A 15,399-nucleotide genomic window follows, 5' to 3' on the forward strand; every position below is an offset into this window, starting at 1 on the left:
AACGGCTGTGTGCCATGTGAGCTTCCCTGCTAAGAATAGAAAAATACCATATCTCCTTCAACAAAGCTCCTTGTCAGACTATAATTCAGCATACATGTTGAAATGTGATCAGTTGGTATTTTTCTTTGATGTTACTTCTTGAATTGCATTGGTGCTGCTTCTTTGGAAAGACCTTGAATGACATTAGCATGTACTGACAGAAATGTCACTTCGGGTGAGTGGTTCTGTAAAAAAAGGCTTTGACACAGGCTTGTTGCTTTTGTTTGGCTAACAATAGACTAAACTAAAAGGCCAATCAATTTTCGTTGTTCAGTCAAAAGACCAATCAGATGTAGAGCAAAATGTTCAATGTGTTTAAAGAAACAATTAAGAGAAAAAAATACTTTTTTCCTCACATCCCATTTGTGCATTGCAGAATGCAGGACAGAAGGGAAAATCTGATACAACCATATTTCACCTGCTGTTGTTACCAAGGGAGGTAACACGCTGGGTTTATAGTCCTGGTCAGGTGGGCAGCAAAGTGACTTCAGGTGGGCAGCAAAGTGACCTAGGCACTGAGTCCACTTGGGAAATTTAGGATTAGGCCAGAGAAAAAGCTGATTCAGGACAAGCAACAACCATGTTATTTGCTGTGGCTTAAAATGTAATGGTGCAGTGAACTCTTTTTCTTATTTCTTTCATTATCCACTTCTTACTCTTGATTTAACTGTTCTATAGGAAGTTAAGAGAGATATTTCAGCATGTGAATGAGGTGTTGTCATAGTTGAAGGTTTTATGAGCGGGTTTGTTTTGTTCATCAAATGCAATGCAGTCCTACCAATCCTGTCACACTTTTGGTGGTAACATGTCAAGATTTGCTGCAATGTGCCAGCCAAAGGAAGGGAAGACAAAGACTCCAAGCTAAACATGGCTGTTAAAGGAGAATTATGGTCAATTTCAACATGAGATCTCAACACAGAGCTGAATTAGCCCAACTTTCATGCATTTCTTTCACATCTACTGCAGTCAGATATGCCGTTTTCACTCGGAAGGAATCACTTCACATGGGTAGGCACTTGTAATGACATTTTGAACATGTTTAGAGGTTAACAACAGGTTTAAAACTTGCCTTGTTGAAGCCCGTTGGGTGCTAACTCTAGCAGGAGGATAATATGGTGCAGGCAACAGCTATTGTTTTAATTTTTCTCTCTACTGGCTCCAGATTTACAAACAGCAGACCTACATGTTGAAATTGACTGGAATTCTTCTTTAAGAATACTGGATTTAAAATTCTTTAAAAAAGCATTTAGATTGTTGAGGAAATGCACTTGACATTTGTTAGACCCCAATGATATACACAATGCATTTTAGTGAGTAACACAACAACAGATCTTGTTCATGCAGTCTTTCTTCTTCTGGCCAACACTAGCGGCATAGCTCTATGTATGGCAATGTGAGTTTGTCTGTTGATTGGTGGTCCAACACATTGGTCCAGGCTGAAATGTCTCAGCAAATGGATTGCCATGAAAATGTGTACAGTTGTGTGTACATGCATTGTTCCCCGGACAATGTGTTCTTATGACTTATGACAATAAAGGCATTCTATTCTATTGATGATCCCCTGCAGGTTGATAGTTTGTATTCAGTTGTCAGAGGGAATTGTCAGGACAACTATGCTATGTAATTGTTGGAAACAGTCATCGCTGCATGAGTATGGAAAATAAAACTCTGGCTCTTTTGCAGAGGTGTACTTGGCAAAATATCCAGATAATTTTCAGTATTTCCTACCTGGCATTGCACAGCAGACAGTATGTCAGTAGATTTACAATGCAGCCATGCCGATCTATAGCCACAAATTGCATGCTATGCCTTTATTTTTGAGGCCTCTCTTTTAACATTTAAAACAAAGTCGGCTGAGGGTTGAAAATGATCTGGTGTAGAGGGTGTTTCATTGTTGTGCACACAATACATTTAGGCCCTACCCCAACTTTGGCCATAAAAATAATAATGAATGGAAAATAAATTTCAGGAATATTTAAATTAAGAAATTTTTATTCAAGCTTCTTCACAGAAAGATTTTAGAGCCTTTACTTGGTAAAAAATTACAACCGCTGCCAGGGAATACAATCAATGATCTAAAACCTCTTTTCCTTCTCTACCTTCCTGCTTAATAATTCAACACCAAGCATAGCCTCTGCAGGCATTCACTGTGAAAGGGGGATTGTGACCTCCAGCACAGCAGCAGGTGTTATACTGCAAGAGAGTGCAGTGTGCAGAAATTGATGTTAAGTTGCTTTGTTCTTTAGTGTCTATTCAAAGTGGGTTGAGAATATTTGGATACAAGTGAATAAGAGTTGAAAAGTAAAACAGAGAGTAGACTGTGTTTGGTACTTTCAGTGATATCACACTTTTTCATTTGTTTTGCTCAAATGCTAAATGTATTCAGATATGTTCAGATAAACCTACACCTATATTTATATAGGAACGGTTCCTCATTATGCTTCAATGTAAAATTACCTAATTGTACATACAACACTTTATAAACTCAACTGGTATATGTGGCAAGTATTAGTGAACTAATTTATTAAACCGTCAGCCACTAAATCCGCAATTGCTTACACATTTCTTCCATCATGAAAGCAAAATTAACTAAGGTCTTTTCTGTCTTGAAAAATTACTGTTGGAGTGCTTGAGATTACAAAAACACAATATGAGCCAATCAAAGGCAAAACAAGTAACACTGATCAAGTTATGCATGCAATCTTATAAAATGGAATTGTTGATGGTGTCGAAAGCCACATAATTCACCTGCTGTCGTTACCAAGGGAGGCAACACGCTGGGTTAATAGTCCGGGTCAGGTTGGCAGCAAAGTAACTCCTAGGCACTGAGCCAGCTTGGGAGATTTAGGTATAGGCCAGAGAAAAAGCTGATGGGTTGGACAAGCAACAACCATGTTATTTGCTGTGCAGGCAATCTTATAAAATGGAATTGTCTGGTGTCAAAAGCCACGTAGTAGGAGCACAACTACAATATTAAAGCTATTTTAATTTTAAATAGGTAATGCATGCAAATGAGTCCAAGCTGAGCCTGCAGACATTTTGACTTGTCGTCATAGCAGGAACAGCACAGGTGGAAATAACAACATTAACGATTGTTTCATTCTAATTAAGTGTCCCAGTAGTGAGCACAATACCAGATCTCTGGAGCTAACTGACACATGCAGCTGTTATTAATGGTATTAATTGCACCTGTGTTTGACAAGTCAGAGTGTCTCTTATGAGACAGTGTTATACTTGTAGAAATCAAGACATTTAAGAAGGACAATACATATATATATTTTTTTTTAAACCATGAGTTTAAATGGAGAAGAAGAACAGTATAAAAACAAAGTGTATATGTCTCACCCTATCCCAACTTTTTGGTCCATATAGTGACTTCTTTTAGTTTGTTGTTGTTGCTTTGTTTTTTTTAAAGATATGTTTTAGGGCTTTTATTGCCTTTTTGATAGCTGGAGAATATCAGGAAAAGGGGGGGGGGAGAGAGAGAGAGAGAGGGTACGAAATGCAGTAATGGGCCACGGTTTTCAAGGGAGAGTAAACTAAATATAATAAAAATAGAAAATACCAGTTTTCTCTGGTTTTTGTAGGCTCCCTGATGAACTTTTGTATACGGATGGAGCAGTGTACACTCAATATCACAATTAAATTAATCGTTTTGGCCAAACAATATTGTGTTTGCTGTCTGTTGCAGTCGCACTTTGTAATTTAAACCAAGAGGACAGGTTTATTTTCACAGAAGAAAACAAAAACATTGCCTAGTGCACTAACAACCCAGACCAGATTAATCTAATTCAACCAGTTGCAATTCATTTCTCATGTCATGATGGCAGGGGAGTAATCCCATTTGTTAAATGACTGTTGAATCTCTGTTTTAGATTACGATGTCTGGTGAAGCAACTGGAGAGAGGAGAGGCTTCCCTCACTGACCTCAAGAAAAACCTTGAGTATGCAGCGTTGGTGCTGGAATCTGTTTACATTGAGGAGACAAGGTAAGAAAAAAGTAGCTTTTCACAGTGGAACAGCTATTGAAATGGTTCATTTATTGAGCACAGAACTGACAAGAGCCAGACTTTAGAAAATGGATAAAGATGATAAGTATAGCAATTTTTACTTTTTAATCCACTACAACTAGGTACTTTTCAGATGTATGCATTGTTACAGATGAGCCAAAAGCATATGAAGCAGTAAATATAAACATCACCTTTACCAACTACAACATCTAAATACTTCTTACTTGTCAGTGCATCAATAATAATGATTTAATAATATAATAATGTGATCATTTATGTTCTTTAATCCAAGATTTCTAAATGTAATGAAGTGGGACATTGTTATTGCTACCGTAAATTACCTAAATACTTCTTTCACTGCTGAATTCGATGTTTATGTGGCAAATATTGGCAGATGGTATGAATAGACAAAATAACAAAACAGATTGAGCGTTTCCTGATCTGCTGCCCCCTTTGGTTAGGTTTAGACAACAAAAACTACTAGGCTGAGGTCAATAAAAGATCATTGTTATGGCAAAAAATTGCTAAAATATGAATAAGATTAGGGAATACACAAGGTCAATGTATGTCAGTATTGCAGGTCCAGAATCTGAGATATGACCAGGCTTATGGAATGATGTAAGCCTTTCGTCATCTAGATCTCACCAGATTAGGGTCAGCGAGGGCACAACCACTCCAGGGTGAAGTATGATGAACACGCCAGTGCTGATTCCATGTAGCACCATGATTATCAGTGTGATGTCAATGCTTTCTCTTTGCCATAAGAACATGTATTCAGTTCAGAGGATGGGGATCAACAGGCTTTGCTCTTGATCCCCTGAACATGTCAACACAACAGGGTAGCTGTAGAGAATTATGTCAATGCCAATTCCATTGGATTTGAATACTCCCCATCATGGTGTATCAAGAGGCCTGGGATGTTAGATGTTACATAAGAGGTGATATTATTTGATGGACAGTGCTGGGATTTTGAGTTTGATTCCCTGTAAAGGTCAAGCTGCGATAAATGCAACAATATTTTAGTACGTTTTTAGTCTTTCTGTATCTGTCTGTTTTCCCCTTCTTTTTCTTTCCCGTTTCTTCTGTCTTTTACCTTACATCCCTCCTTTGTCCCTTCTTTTAGGCGTTTGGTGGACACAGAGGATGAGCTCAGTGACATCCAGTCAGAGTCAGTTCCCTCAGAGGTGAGGGATTGGCTGGCCTCCACCTTCACTCGCCAGATGGGCCTGATGCTGCGGCGCAATGAAGAGAAACCCCGCTTCCGCAGTATTGTCCACGCTGTCCAGGCTGGCATATTTGTCGAGAGGTAAACGTGTTTGTGATGCACAAGCACACGCCCACATTCACATATTGGCAATTAGTCATCAATGTTAAATATTTAAATGAATCGTTACCTTTATCTTTCTCCTACTGAAATTGCAAATCTATCATGGACCAGACCGACTTAAAGGAGTTCTATCAACATCTTAAGTTTGGACTTGATTTATCTATTGACTACAACAAATTTTTTATGCGTTTCAGTGTATTTTCTGCACATCAAATTACAATACTGACATTTTGCAAAGCCTTGCATTTCAGAGTTTTGGAATTTGATTTTCCAACCTTTTTCAGTTTGATAAAAATTGTAAAAGAGAGACTAGAAACTTGAAACTTACTTTTTGTAGGGGATCCAGTAAAGTGAACACAATGTCCCAAATCATATTACATTTACTATATTGTGTAGAGCCACAACAGTTGATTCAAATAAAATTATTCAGCTGTTACTTTGATATTTGCCAGGTTGTTTCTCAATTCTCTAATGAGAGAATTTGCTGCGTTTCTGGTTCTCATACTAAATTGAATTATGTTTTTACATTTTGGACTGTTGATGGAACAAAACAAGACATTTAATGACACCATGCACTCTGCGATAGTGTGATGGATATGAAATATCACTGTTTTCTGAGGTTTTATAAACAAAACAATGAATCAATTAATAGAGAAAATAAACGGCTAATTAATAACAAAAGTAATTGTTCATTGCAGACAGAGATGTTCATAAATAATTTTTTGGAAGTCCAAGTCAAGTCTCAAGTCTTTGAACTCAAGTCCAAGTCAAGTCTCAAGTTTTTGAGGGGCAAGTTCAAGTCAAGTCTCAAGTCTCTTTTGCCATCTGAACTGTCCCTAACACTGTATTGTTAAATCTTATTAATTTAAAGCATGTCCTGTAGCTACCATCTATACAGTACAGTATCAAAATCTAAATGGAAATCAAGAAAATACTGGCAGCGCCACACCTCTTACAGAACAACATGCATCTCAGTGTCAGTCCAATTTACGCACAATAAGCAGATTGAACTAACTGAGTTAGTATGCTCAGTGAAACTGAGTCCAACACGAGGGAGATCCGACTCAGCAGAGGAGATGTTAGTGAGGCCATTTTTTCCCCAACAGGTGACTGTGTGCACAGATCCGCTGCGCCTCGCATGGATGAAATAATTATATAATAAATATAAGTAAATTAATAGCAGAATTAGGACAATCAAGACACCTTGTTCACTTAATAGTCTACAAATCATCCATGGAATCAATTATGCATCACATGAGTTTGCCCACCCGACACAGCGTTGGGTCCTGGAGAGATAGCCATGTGCGCCACACCTCCTGTGCGCCATGGATGTCTGAGCCTCAGTAACAATAATAAAGATATAATTTGTCTGTTCCCAGAATTAGCACAACACCTTGTGATGGCTAGCTTGTTAAGATATATGCTAAATGTCACAGTACTTTCACATTGCAAGTGACTGACCTAATTGGGTGCGTTTTAAGACGCCTATGAAGTTTAACATTGTTGATCCGGCATCATTTATCATGAGTCCCACTTCTTGCATGTAGCTGTTTGCTTACTGCCACTGTTTACCAAGTTATTGAAAGCAAAACAAATGACAAAAGGCACAACTCCGGGAGGACTTGCTCTCGCCATTGGCAATGCATTTTTGTTATATGTGAGTGTGCACACATTATGGCAAAGGGCAGGGGACATGCAGCTCGTCATACATTTACCTGACGCATTTGCGCCAATAAAACAAAATAGGAATACTACATGAATGACTTTAGATGTAAAAAGCAATAATTGCATGACAACGTTTTCTTTTTGTAAGATTATTTTTTGGCATTTTAGGCCTTTATTTCCACAGGACAGATGAAGACATGAAAGGGGAGAGAGAATGACATGCAGCAAAGGACTGCAGGTCAGAGTCGAACCTATGGCCCCGCATTGAGGTGTAAACCGCTATATTTGTGCAACTGCTCTACCAACTGAGCTAACAGCCACATGACAACAGGTTATTGACAAGTCTCGAAACTCAAGTCCTATTCAAGTCTGACGGGCAGCCAGGAGCTAGCAGCTAGCAGCTACTACAGCACGTTTTTGGGAGGGGAATAAACTTCAAGAATAACATGACCTGTCCTCTGTTGTTGTGATGATTATCACAGAAGCCTGGCAAAACACACTCACCGGACAGCAGCTAGGAGCTAGCAACCAGGAGCTAGCAGCAAGCAGGGGTCCTTTCAATTGCGGTACACTCATATTTATGACAATTATGATTAATGTAAAAAATGTCTGGAATTCTCCTTTAATGTCCACAATGGAGCAAGAAAGTAGTTTCCATGGCATTTACATTTCTTTCTGCTAGCAATCACACAATGCAAGATGTTGCATTTTATAGATGCCAAAATTTTACAACAAAACACTCAATGAATTATAAGTATAAGAAATCTTAATGTAGTGCTCACTTCAGAGTCAATTATTGAGTGATCTAGGTAGTAGTGAATGCTTTAAGTAAACAGGTGATTCATTTGGATACAGGAAATTGCTAAATGTCTTTGGATCCAGAAAATTGCTAAATTGACTTGGTTAGATAATTGGTAATTCAGTGCATAATTCTCAAATCTTGTATGTGTACTTAGTACTAGTTTCAGCGGAGAAGGTGGGGATGACAATTCAAACCTCTAAAGTGCTACAACTGGGTTTGAAATCTGGTATGGTCCTTTAACATTTCAATCTGTTGTAAATATGTGTGTATCCTCTGCACAGTGACTCACTCACCTGACTCAACCATACATCACCACCGCCTTCGCAAGTTCGGCTAAGCACATTCATTCCGAGTTTCAAACAGGTCCAAGGCTGTGCTTCACCATACACTAACATGCTACATGCATTTGTTCAAATCAGTAAGCCTCAAACATGTAAACTGTAATCTTTCTTAATCTGTTTTTACAGAGAGCCGTCTGTTTTTTCAGACATTTACAATGAAGAAAGATTGGGAAAAGAGAGGATGAAAATAAAAAGGTGGAATACATTCGACAAAATGTCCTGTTCTGACAAAATGCTAGGTTAACTGAGTTGCATTCATGGAAGCTATTGTAAGACACCTACTATTAAAATAATTACACATTTTCTTGTATATCACTGTTATGTGTTTTTTAAATTCTGAGAAATGTACATTCTGAGAACTACACAGCTAGTTTTACATTTTATGATTAAATTAATCTATCACTTATGTATTCAACAAAGCCTTAAACCTTTTGCATGTGAAAAAAGACAGCCGACTTGCCATTGCTGCTGCCTTTTCCTAACTTAACCTTTTCAACACAGTTTCATACTGAGTTGTGTTGATTTTAGGGTTTATTGGGAGTCTTGGTGGGGAAGCTTCCAGGCTGTGGTTTAGGGCCATTATATTAACCTCTACTGTTTAAACTCAGCAGTGCGCTTCATTTGATGTTTTTATCTCATCCAAACAGGATGTACCGGCGTACCTCTAATATGGTGGGACTCAGCTACCCATCTTCTGTCATATCTGTGCTTAAGGTATTAACACTTGCACAAACATTCAAGCAGAAGCACACAGATGTGAAATAACTTTGTACACTCATTTCCCAAAATCAAGACCACGTAGCCTAACACAAATTTGACTTGCAGCACAACAAACTGTTGGTAGGTGCATCCAACAATAGTTTGTTGAGAAGATGAGAAGAAGAATATATTGTTTGGGGGGAAGCATTTAATTATGTGACTTCTTGTTTTTGTTTTTTTACAGCATGTTGACAAGTGGTCGTTTGACGTGTTCGCTCTGAATGAGGCCAGCGGGGACCACGCGCTTAAATTCATATTCTACGAGTTGCTCACAAGATACGACCTCATTAGCCGTTTCAAGGTAAAGCCACAAGGATATACAGTATCTTACCTATATACTGTACCACTGTTCACTGCTAGACCTCTGTGTCATTAAAACAAGAACAATCTTAAAATATTCAGTACAGATCACAAGAGCCTTCACAATTCCTCTTCACCGTGCCTGATTTGATGGAAATCAGCACACTCACTTCTCTGTTTCTGACATGTTAGATCATGTTTTTTGTATTTCAACAATGACCATATAATGAAGGGGGTTGGACATACTTCATCTCATCTGACACTGGTAGAGCTTATTTTTCACAGCGTCTTATAACTGAGGGTACTCCACTTAAATTGACAGCATCTTCTGCAAATGACATGGGCAATGAAGCCGACAAGAATATGTAATCGTGGTCTCCAGTAGCCTAAATGATTCACGATCCATGCTTTTATGACATCAATTTCAGACACTGAGGAGACTGTGCATGCATTGAAATTGTATGCGCTCATTATTTAAATCACCAAATAGCCTGAAGAAGTTGTTTTTACTCTCTGTTGTTTTACTGTTTGTTTGTTTTTAGCTTGCAGTCATTTGTTTTTAATTGTCTGCCGTCAGATCCCGATCTCTGCTGTTGTGTCCTTCGTGGAGGCCCTAGAAGTGGGATACAGTAAACATAAAAACCCCTACCACAACCTGATGCATGCTGCTGATGTCACGCAGACTGTACATTACTTGCTACTCAAGACTGGCATGGTGGTGAGAAGGATTTGAATTTACACACATGTTAAGAAACCTACAGAAACGAGTTGAACATATAAGAGTTGGTTTGGTTCCCAGTAGGAAACTTTGGTCAATGGAATCATTTTATCCACATGGTATTCAAAACTCTGTCAGCTTTCAGCCTAATTGCAGCTTTATCTGATATGTCATCTTCTAAATATGGATTATTGTTTTATTGGATAATCCATATGCCAATCTTTCATGAAAAAACAAGACATCCTAGTCTTCCTCGGGGCAGGTTTGAGATACAACAACCCACATTTCTAAGAATATCTGTCAAAATGTGACACTTAATAATGATCATTGTCTCAACATTTGAAGTAAAATGTTTTTGACTTCTTACTAAGACATAGCCGCATCTACGCATATTTCATATTGCTTTTGTGTTTTTTTTCTCCATGTGGTGACCTATTCAATCCTTTCCCCTTGAGTGACTTTAGGGCATTTCTGATGCTGCATTCACTGCAAAATAAAGCACTAGCCTCAGTAAAGTCAAGTTTAAAGTCCATCCAGCCAGCCGCCCCCGCTTCCAATGTTTTTATTTAATCACCTTAATAAGGTGGCTGCGACAGCTGTAGACATGGTGTGTTTCTTTGGGTATTGCCTTGCGGAGTAAACCACATTACTGCAACAACCACATGCTATTGTGAGATCTGGATAACAGCATGTATCATTTCAAAGGCCCTCCAGACTCCATTACATCAACAGCAGTTTATTCATAAAGCCAGCCCAATAAGGAAATACAAACTGAGGGATGGAGTGGCCATCTTGCCCCCACCCCCCTCCCAATCCCCACCCTCTGTTCTTAATTACTCCCCCAACCCCCACAGTTGATTAGTCACCGATATTGTGAGCTTCCTGAGCTAAATCCCCACTCTATGTTGTGAGTGCACTCAGATTAATGCACATCTCCAAGAAAAGATTCCACTCACAGGTGTGTGGTTGCCGTGAACATTCTCAGATCAAAAATGAACGGCCACAAATAAAAACACAAACATGAAGGTACAATCCTTATTATTAGCATTTTTTGGACTAAGTATGTCCTTATCTTTAGATTAATGTGGTCTTGTTGGTGTTGCTCATATGATGGAACTCAATTTTACAATTACTGTTTTTCTGGCAATTAAAGGAGAAGTGTGACATTTTGGGGAATATGCTAATTAACTTACTTTGCGAGAATTAGATAAAGAGATCATTACCACTCTCATGACTGCAGTGCTAATTTTGCTAACTCAAATGAAAAAGAGCAAATCTGTTGACAATTTGTGACTAAAATGTAAATTAAAAAAAGGAAAACCAACAGCTTAAAAGAAATATCAAAATTATATCAATTAAAATCTAAAAATCCTAACAAAATGAATACTGATTTGTACAGTAAATATGAAGTTATCACCAGCCAACAGGTAGCTTAGCTTAGCATTATGACTAGGAACAGGGGGCCTAGTTCTGAAGGTAACAAAATCCATCTACTTGCACCTCTTAAAGGTGCGGTAGGTAAGACTTATAAAACTAACTTTCTGTCATATTTGCTGAAACTGATCCTATGTTTGAGTGTACATAAAGCAGGTAATTTAAATAAAAAAATTAAAAAAAACTCTTGAGCTTTAGCAGAAATGAGGGACTGAGAAGTTGTCGATGTTCAAATATTTTGGCTAAGTCCTGGATCTTTGCAATCCTACCTACAGCACATTTAATGTTGCTATTAACCACATCTTATGTTGTTTGTTTAATCCGTGCAGAAACTGAAGTGCAGAATGATGTTAAGGTGTTACGGTGGGTTATTTGCTGGGCGCAGCTATCCAGGTTAGATTTCCCCCCCTGCTTCCAATCTTTATGTAAGCTAACTGGCTGTGGCTACATATTCACCATACAGACATGAGAGTGGTATCGTTCTTCTGATCCAACTATCAAAGTGCATTTCCCAAAATGTCAAGCTATTCCTTTAGAGTTTCTGCTAATTTCACTTCTTTCATGAATTGTGTCTTAAAAGGTTTAAATGCATACATGCAAAGGTTTAAAAACACAAATAGAAAAGCATTGTGTGTATCCTCACTCATGACGGCAGTACTCATTATATAATTAAAGACAGCATGGCTTTTTCATTTATAGACTGAGACTGTCTGAGAAGAAAAGAGGAAGGAGTGTTGAAGTGACAGTTTAAACTAGTAATTTTCAATAAAGCTTGCCTTATCTTAAGCTTCCTCTGCTTTTCTGACCTTTCCTCTATCTTCTCCTCCCCATTTGTTTCCTTTTTATCCCTGGCGGTAATATATTCCTTATGCCAAATGCTTCTGTTGGCATTCATAATATCACCTTTCTTCTCTAAAACTTTCTGTCGTGATGTATCATTGCCCTTTTTTCCATTCACTGGCTTCTCATTTCTCTTCTCTGATTTCTGTCCATTCTTTCCTCTTCTGTTCATTACTTTCTCCTCCTTCCTTCCTGTCGATGTCGCTGTCTTTTCCATCATGTTGCATCCTCAACAAACCCCCTTTTTGATATACTTATCTTAATATCCTCCTCTTCATTATCTTTACTTCACACCCCACCTCTTCCCTCCTCTCCCCCTCCTTTTCTTCTCCTTCTCCTTTGCCTGCAGCATTGGTTGACTGAGCTCGAGATCTTTGCCATGATCTTTGCGGCGGCGGTGCACGACTACGAGCACACAGGGACCACAAACAACTTCCACATTCAGACAAGGTAATGGATCATAAAATCTAAAATGCATGGCACTGACTCACCCAATCAATGTTTTCATTTGCAGCGAGGGGGCTTTACAATCACAATGAGATCGCCTGCAGTGCAGTAATAACAATGGGGCATACGGGAGTCCAAATGAACTCCAAACTCTTTACCCTTGAGAACTGGAGTTGGAGAGAACACCTTGTGACACAATCTTTTCTAAGAATTATAATTAAAATTACAAATGATGTTGATAAACACTGTATTCATACCATTCATTATTCTCAAATCTATCCTAATTTTGACACCAAATTTCAATTTTCTACACCCCTTTTTGCATTAAAGGAATCTGGACAATATTACAACATTGAACTTCTGAAACTTCATATAAATAATGTCTATACATGAAACATTTCCGAGAGGGAGGCCTTTCAGATTATTTATTTCCATTCCTAAGCAATTTAATTATTTTTGTATTGTGTACAGCCTGTAAATCTTTGACATTGTGAAATGTGTTTTATATTTTGGTGCATTAGAGGTAATGCATAAATCATTCTTGTGCTTTTTGTTGTTTGTTTTGTTCTGTGTTGGATTTTGTCCCTCAAGAGTCTCTGCTAAATTACACATTTTACAGATAAATTGAAGACGTAGCGTCATCTATAAGCTGTTTGTTCCAATATAGACCAAACTATTGCCTTGCATTCTCTTTGACAGGTCAGACACAGCTATCCTGTACAATGACCGTGCAGTGTTGGAGAGTCATCATGTCAGCGCAGCCTACCGCCTGCTGCAGGACGACGATGAGATGAACATCCTCTACAACCTCTCCAAGGATGACTGGAGGTCAGTGAGACCCCTGCTTTCATAGACAATAAGAGACTGAGAGAGCTGAGTGACAGCAGAATGTTATCAGACAAAAGAGATGTTGTAGCTAAAGACAGATGAGACATGACGGGTGGAAACCAAGCAGGTCAAACAGAACAGTTTCACAACGAACATATCACCTCTTCAAAGCCCAAAATGAACCTTATCGCTTATTTTTCAACATAACAACTGTGTCGGTGGAGCAAAAATCTGAAAAGTTGGATTACCTTCAAGGTACAACAACTTTGTACTAAATGGAACTGTTATGTGTGATAATACATTAAAAGAGACAGCTGCAATCCAATTTGTCACGGCATAAGCTGGGACTTGTCAAAGCAAATATTATAAATAGCTCTTAAAAAACTAGGCCCGCTGGCTACATTTACTTTTAGTGACTTCCGAAATAGTTCTGTTTTTATTACCTGCGAGATTGACAATTAATTATGCAACACATGGCTCATGTTTCCCTTTGTTTGGTTTTAATACAGAGAGCTGCGGGCTCTGGTGGTGGAGATGGTGCTGGCCACAGATATGTCCTGCCACTTCCAGCAGGTTAAGACCATGAAGAACTTCCTGCAGCAACCTGAGGGGTTAGTTGACCTGTCCTGCACTGCTGTTTACAATCACTGTCCTCGTCCCAGCAATCTAGATCCTCATTAACCCTGCCATCAGCCACTGTGTACTAACCTCCAGCTGTTTACAACCCAATTAACCCTTCCCTGGGGTGCACTCAAACATTCACGACACAACAAACATTCAGGTTGATGTACAATGGATATGAGAAAAAAGACAGTTATTTGGCTACAAAATCCTCATTACATTATATTTCTATTCAGAGTAAAGAGCAGGTAATCTTTACTCTGAATAGAAATATAATGTAATGAGGACTTTGTAGCCAAATAGTTCCAAATGTTATGCATTATGCAGTCCAGGTATACAGGAAGGGTAGTGTAGGGACTTACTACAGACCAACTCTTACTACAGACCATCTCAGACACTTATGGGGCAGTCATACCAGATATGGTATGGTGAAATGCCAATTTATTTCAGTACAAGTAGACAAGCTAGCAATACTACCCAAAAATAGGCTGCTTATGTCTTCCTCACTGTCACCGTCTCTCACATGAAGATCTAGAAAGATTTTCTAAAATTTAGCAAGCTAAAGTTCAGTTAGGTTGAAGGTCAGCAGACTGCGGACAGATTTTCCTTTTCACACATTTTGAGCACAGCACCCAGTACAGTGACTGAAAGCCGGGACTGCTCTACATGCAGACTAAGAGGTGTCATTTCCAAAAAGAAATAAAAGACAGCTATCAAGCAAACTATCATATGACATGATGAGTCATCACTGCTGATGGAGCTGCAACGCTGATGAGAGACAGCTGTAAGAATCGTTGACCTCCAGGGTATTCTCTTCCCTGTGACAGTGCCCAGCACTCAGCACAATTAGAAAACTGCTCAGAAAGCAGTGATGTGGAGATAAGAAGCCTCCTGAGAACATATGTAGAAATCAACAATATTCTGCTTCCTATACTTTTGACTATATCTCATAATTCAAAGAGTGCTGACTGGAGAGCAATCATCAAGCCACAGTATAGGGTACACACACACACATACACACACACAACACACACACGCATTCACAAATACAAGATTGCAGTCTGCAGGAAGCTGTAATGCTGAATAGAATCTAATGGAAGTAATTCAAACCAGTCTGCTCCAGGACTGCTTTGAGGGCACTTCAAGACCCAATCTGCCACAAATGGAATGATGGGAAATTTGAGCCAGTCTTTCTCACCTCTGTTTAACCTTGTGCTGTGTGTCTGTGTGTGTGTGTGTGTGTGTGTGTGTGTGTGTGTGTGTGTGTG

At 38.8% G+C, this 15,399-nt stretch overlaps 1 protein-coding gene across 4 annotated transcripts in view; it reads left to right on the top strand.

The window, feature by feature from the left end:
* The window catches only part of pde1cb (phosphodiesterase 1C, calmodulin-dependent b), a 96,526-nt gene that overhangs the window by 68,621 nt on the left and 12,506 nt on the right, over window positions 1-15,399 (top strand). For all 4 annotated transcript variants that reach the window (XM_034888791.1, XM_034888792.1, XM_034888793.1 and 1 more), the window contains 8 exons: window positions 3,915-4,028; window positions 5,173-5,355; window positions 8,832-8,898; window positions 9,128-9,244; window positions 9,821-9,961; window positions 12,585-12,685; window positions 13,382-13,510; window positions 14,020-14,121. In XM_034888791.1, coding sequence (XP_034744682.1) covers window positions 3,915-4,028; window positions 5,173-5,355; window positions 8,832-8,898; window positions 9,128-9,244; window positions 9,821-9,961; window positions 12,585-12,685; window positions 13,382-13,510; window positions 14,020-14,121 — 954 coding nt within the window. The remainder of the gene's footprint in view (window positions 1-3,914; window positions 4,029-5,172; window positions 5,356-8,831; window positions 8,899-9,127; window positions 9,245-9,820; window positions 9,962-12,584; window positions 12,686-13,381; window positions 13,511-14,019; window positions 14,122-15,399) is intronic.

This window comes from Etheostoma cragini, chromosome 12 (assembly GCF_013103735.1).
Source record: "Etheostoma cragini isolate CJK2018 chromosome 12, CSU_Ecrag_1.0, whole genome shotgun sequence".
NCBI classification, from domain to species: domain Eukaryota; kingdom Metazoa; phylum Chordata; class Actinopteri; order Perciformes; family Percidae; genus Etheostoma; species Etheostoma cragini.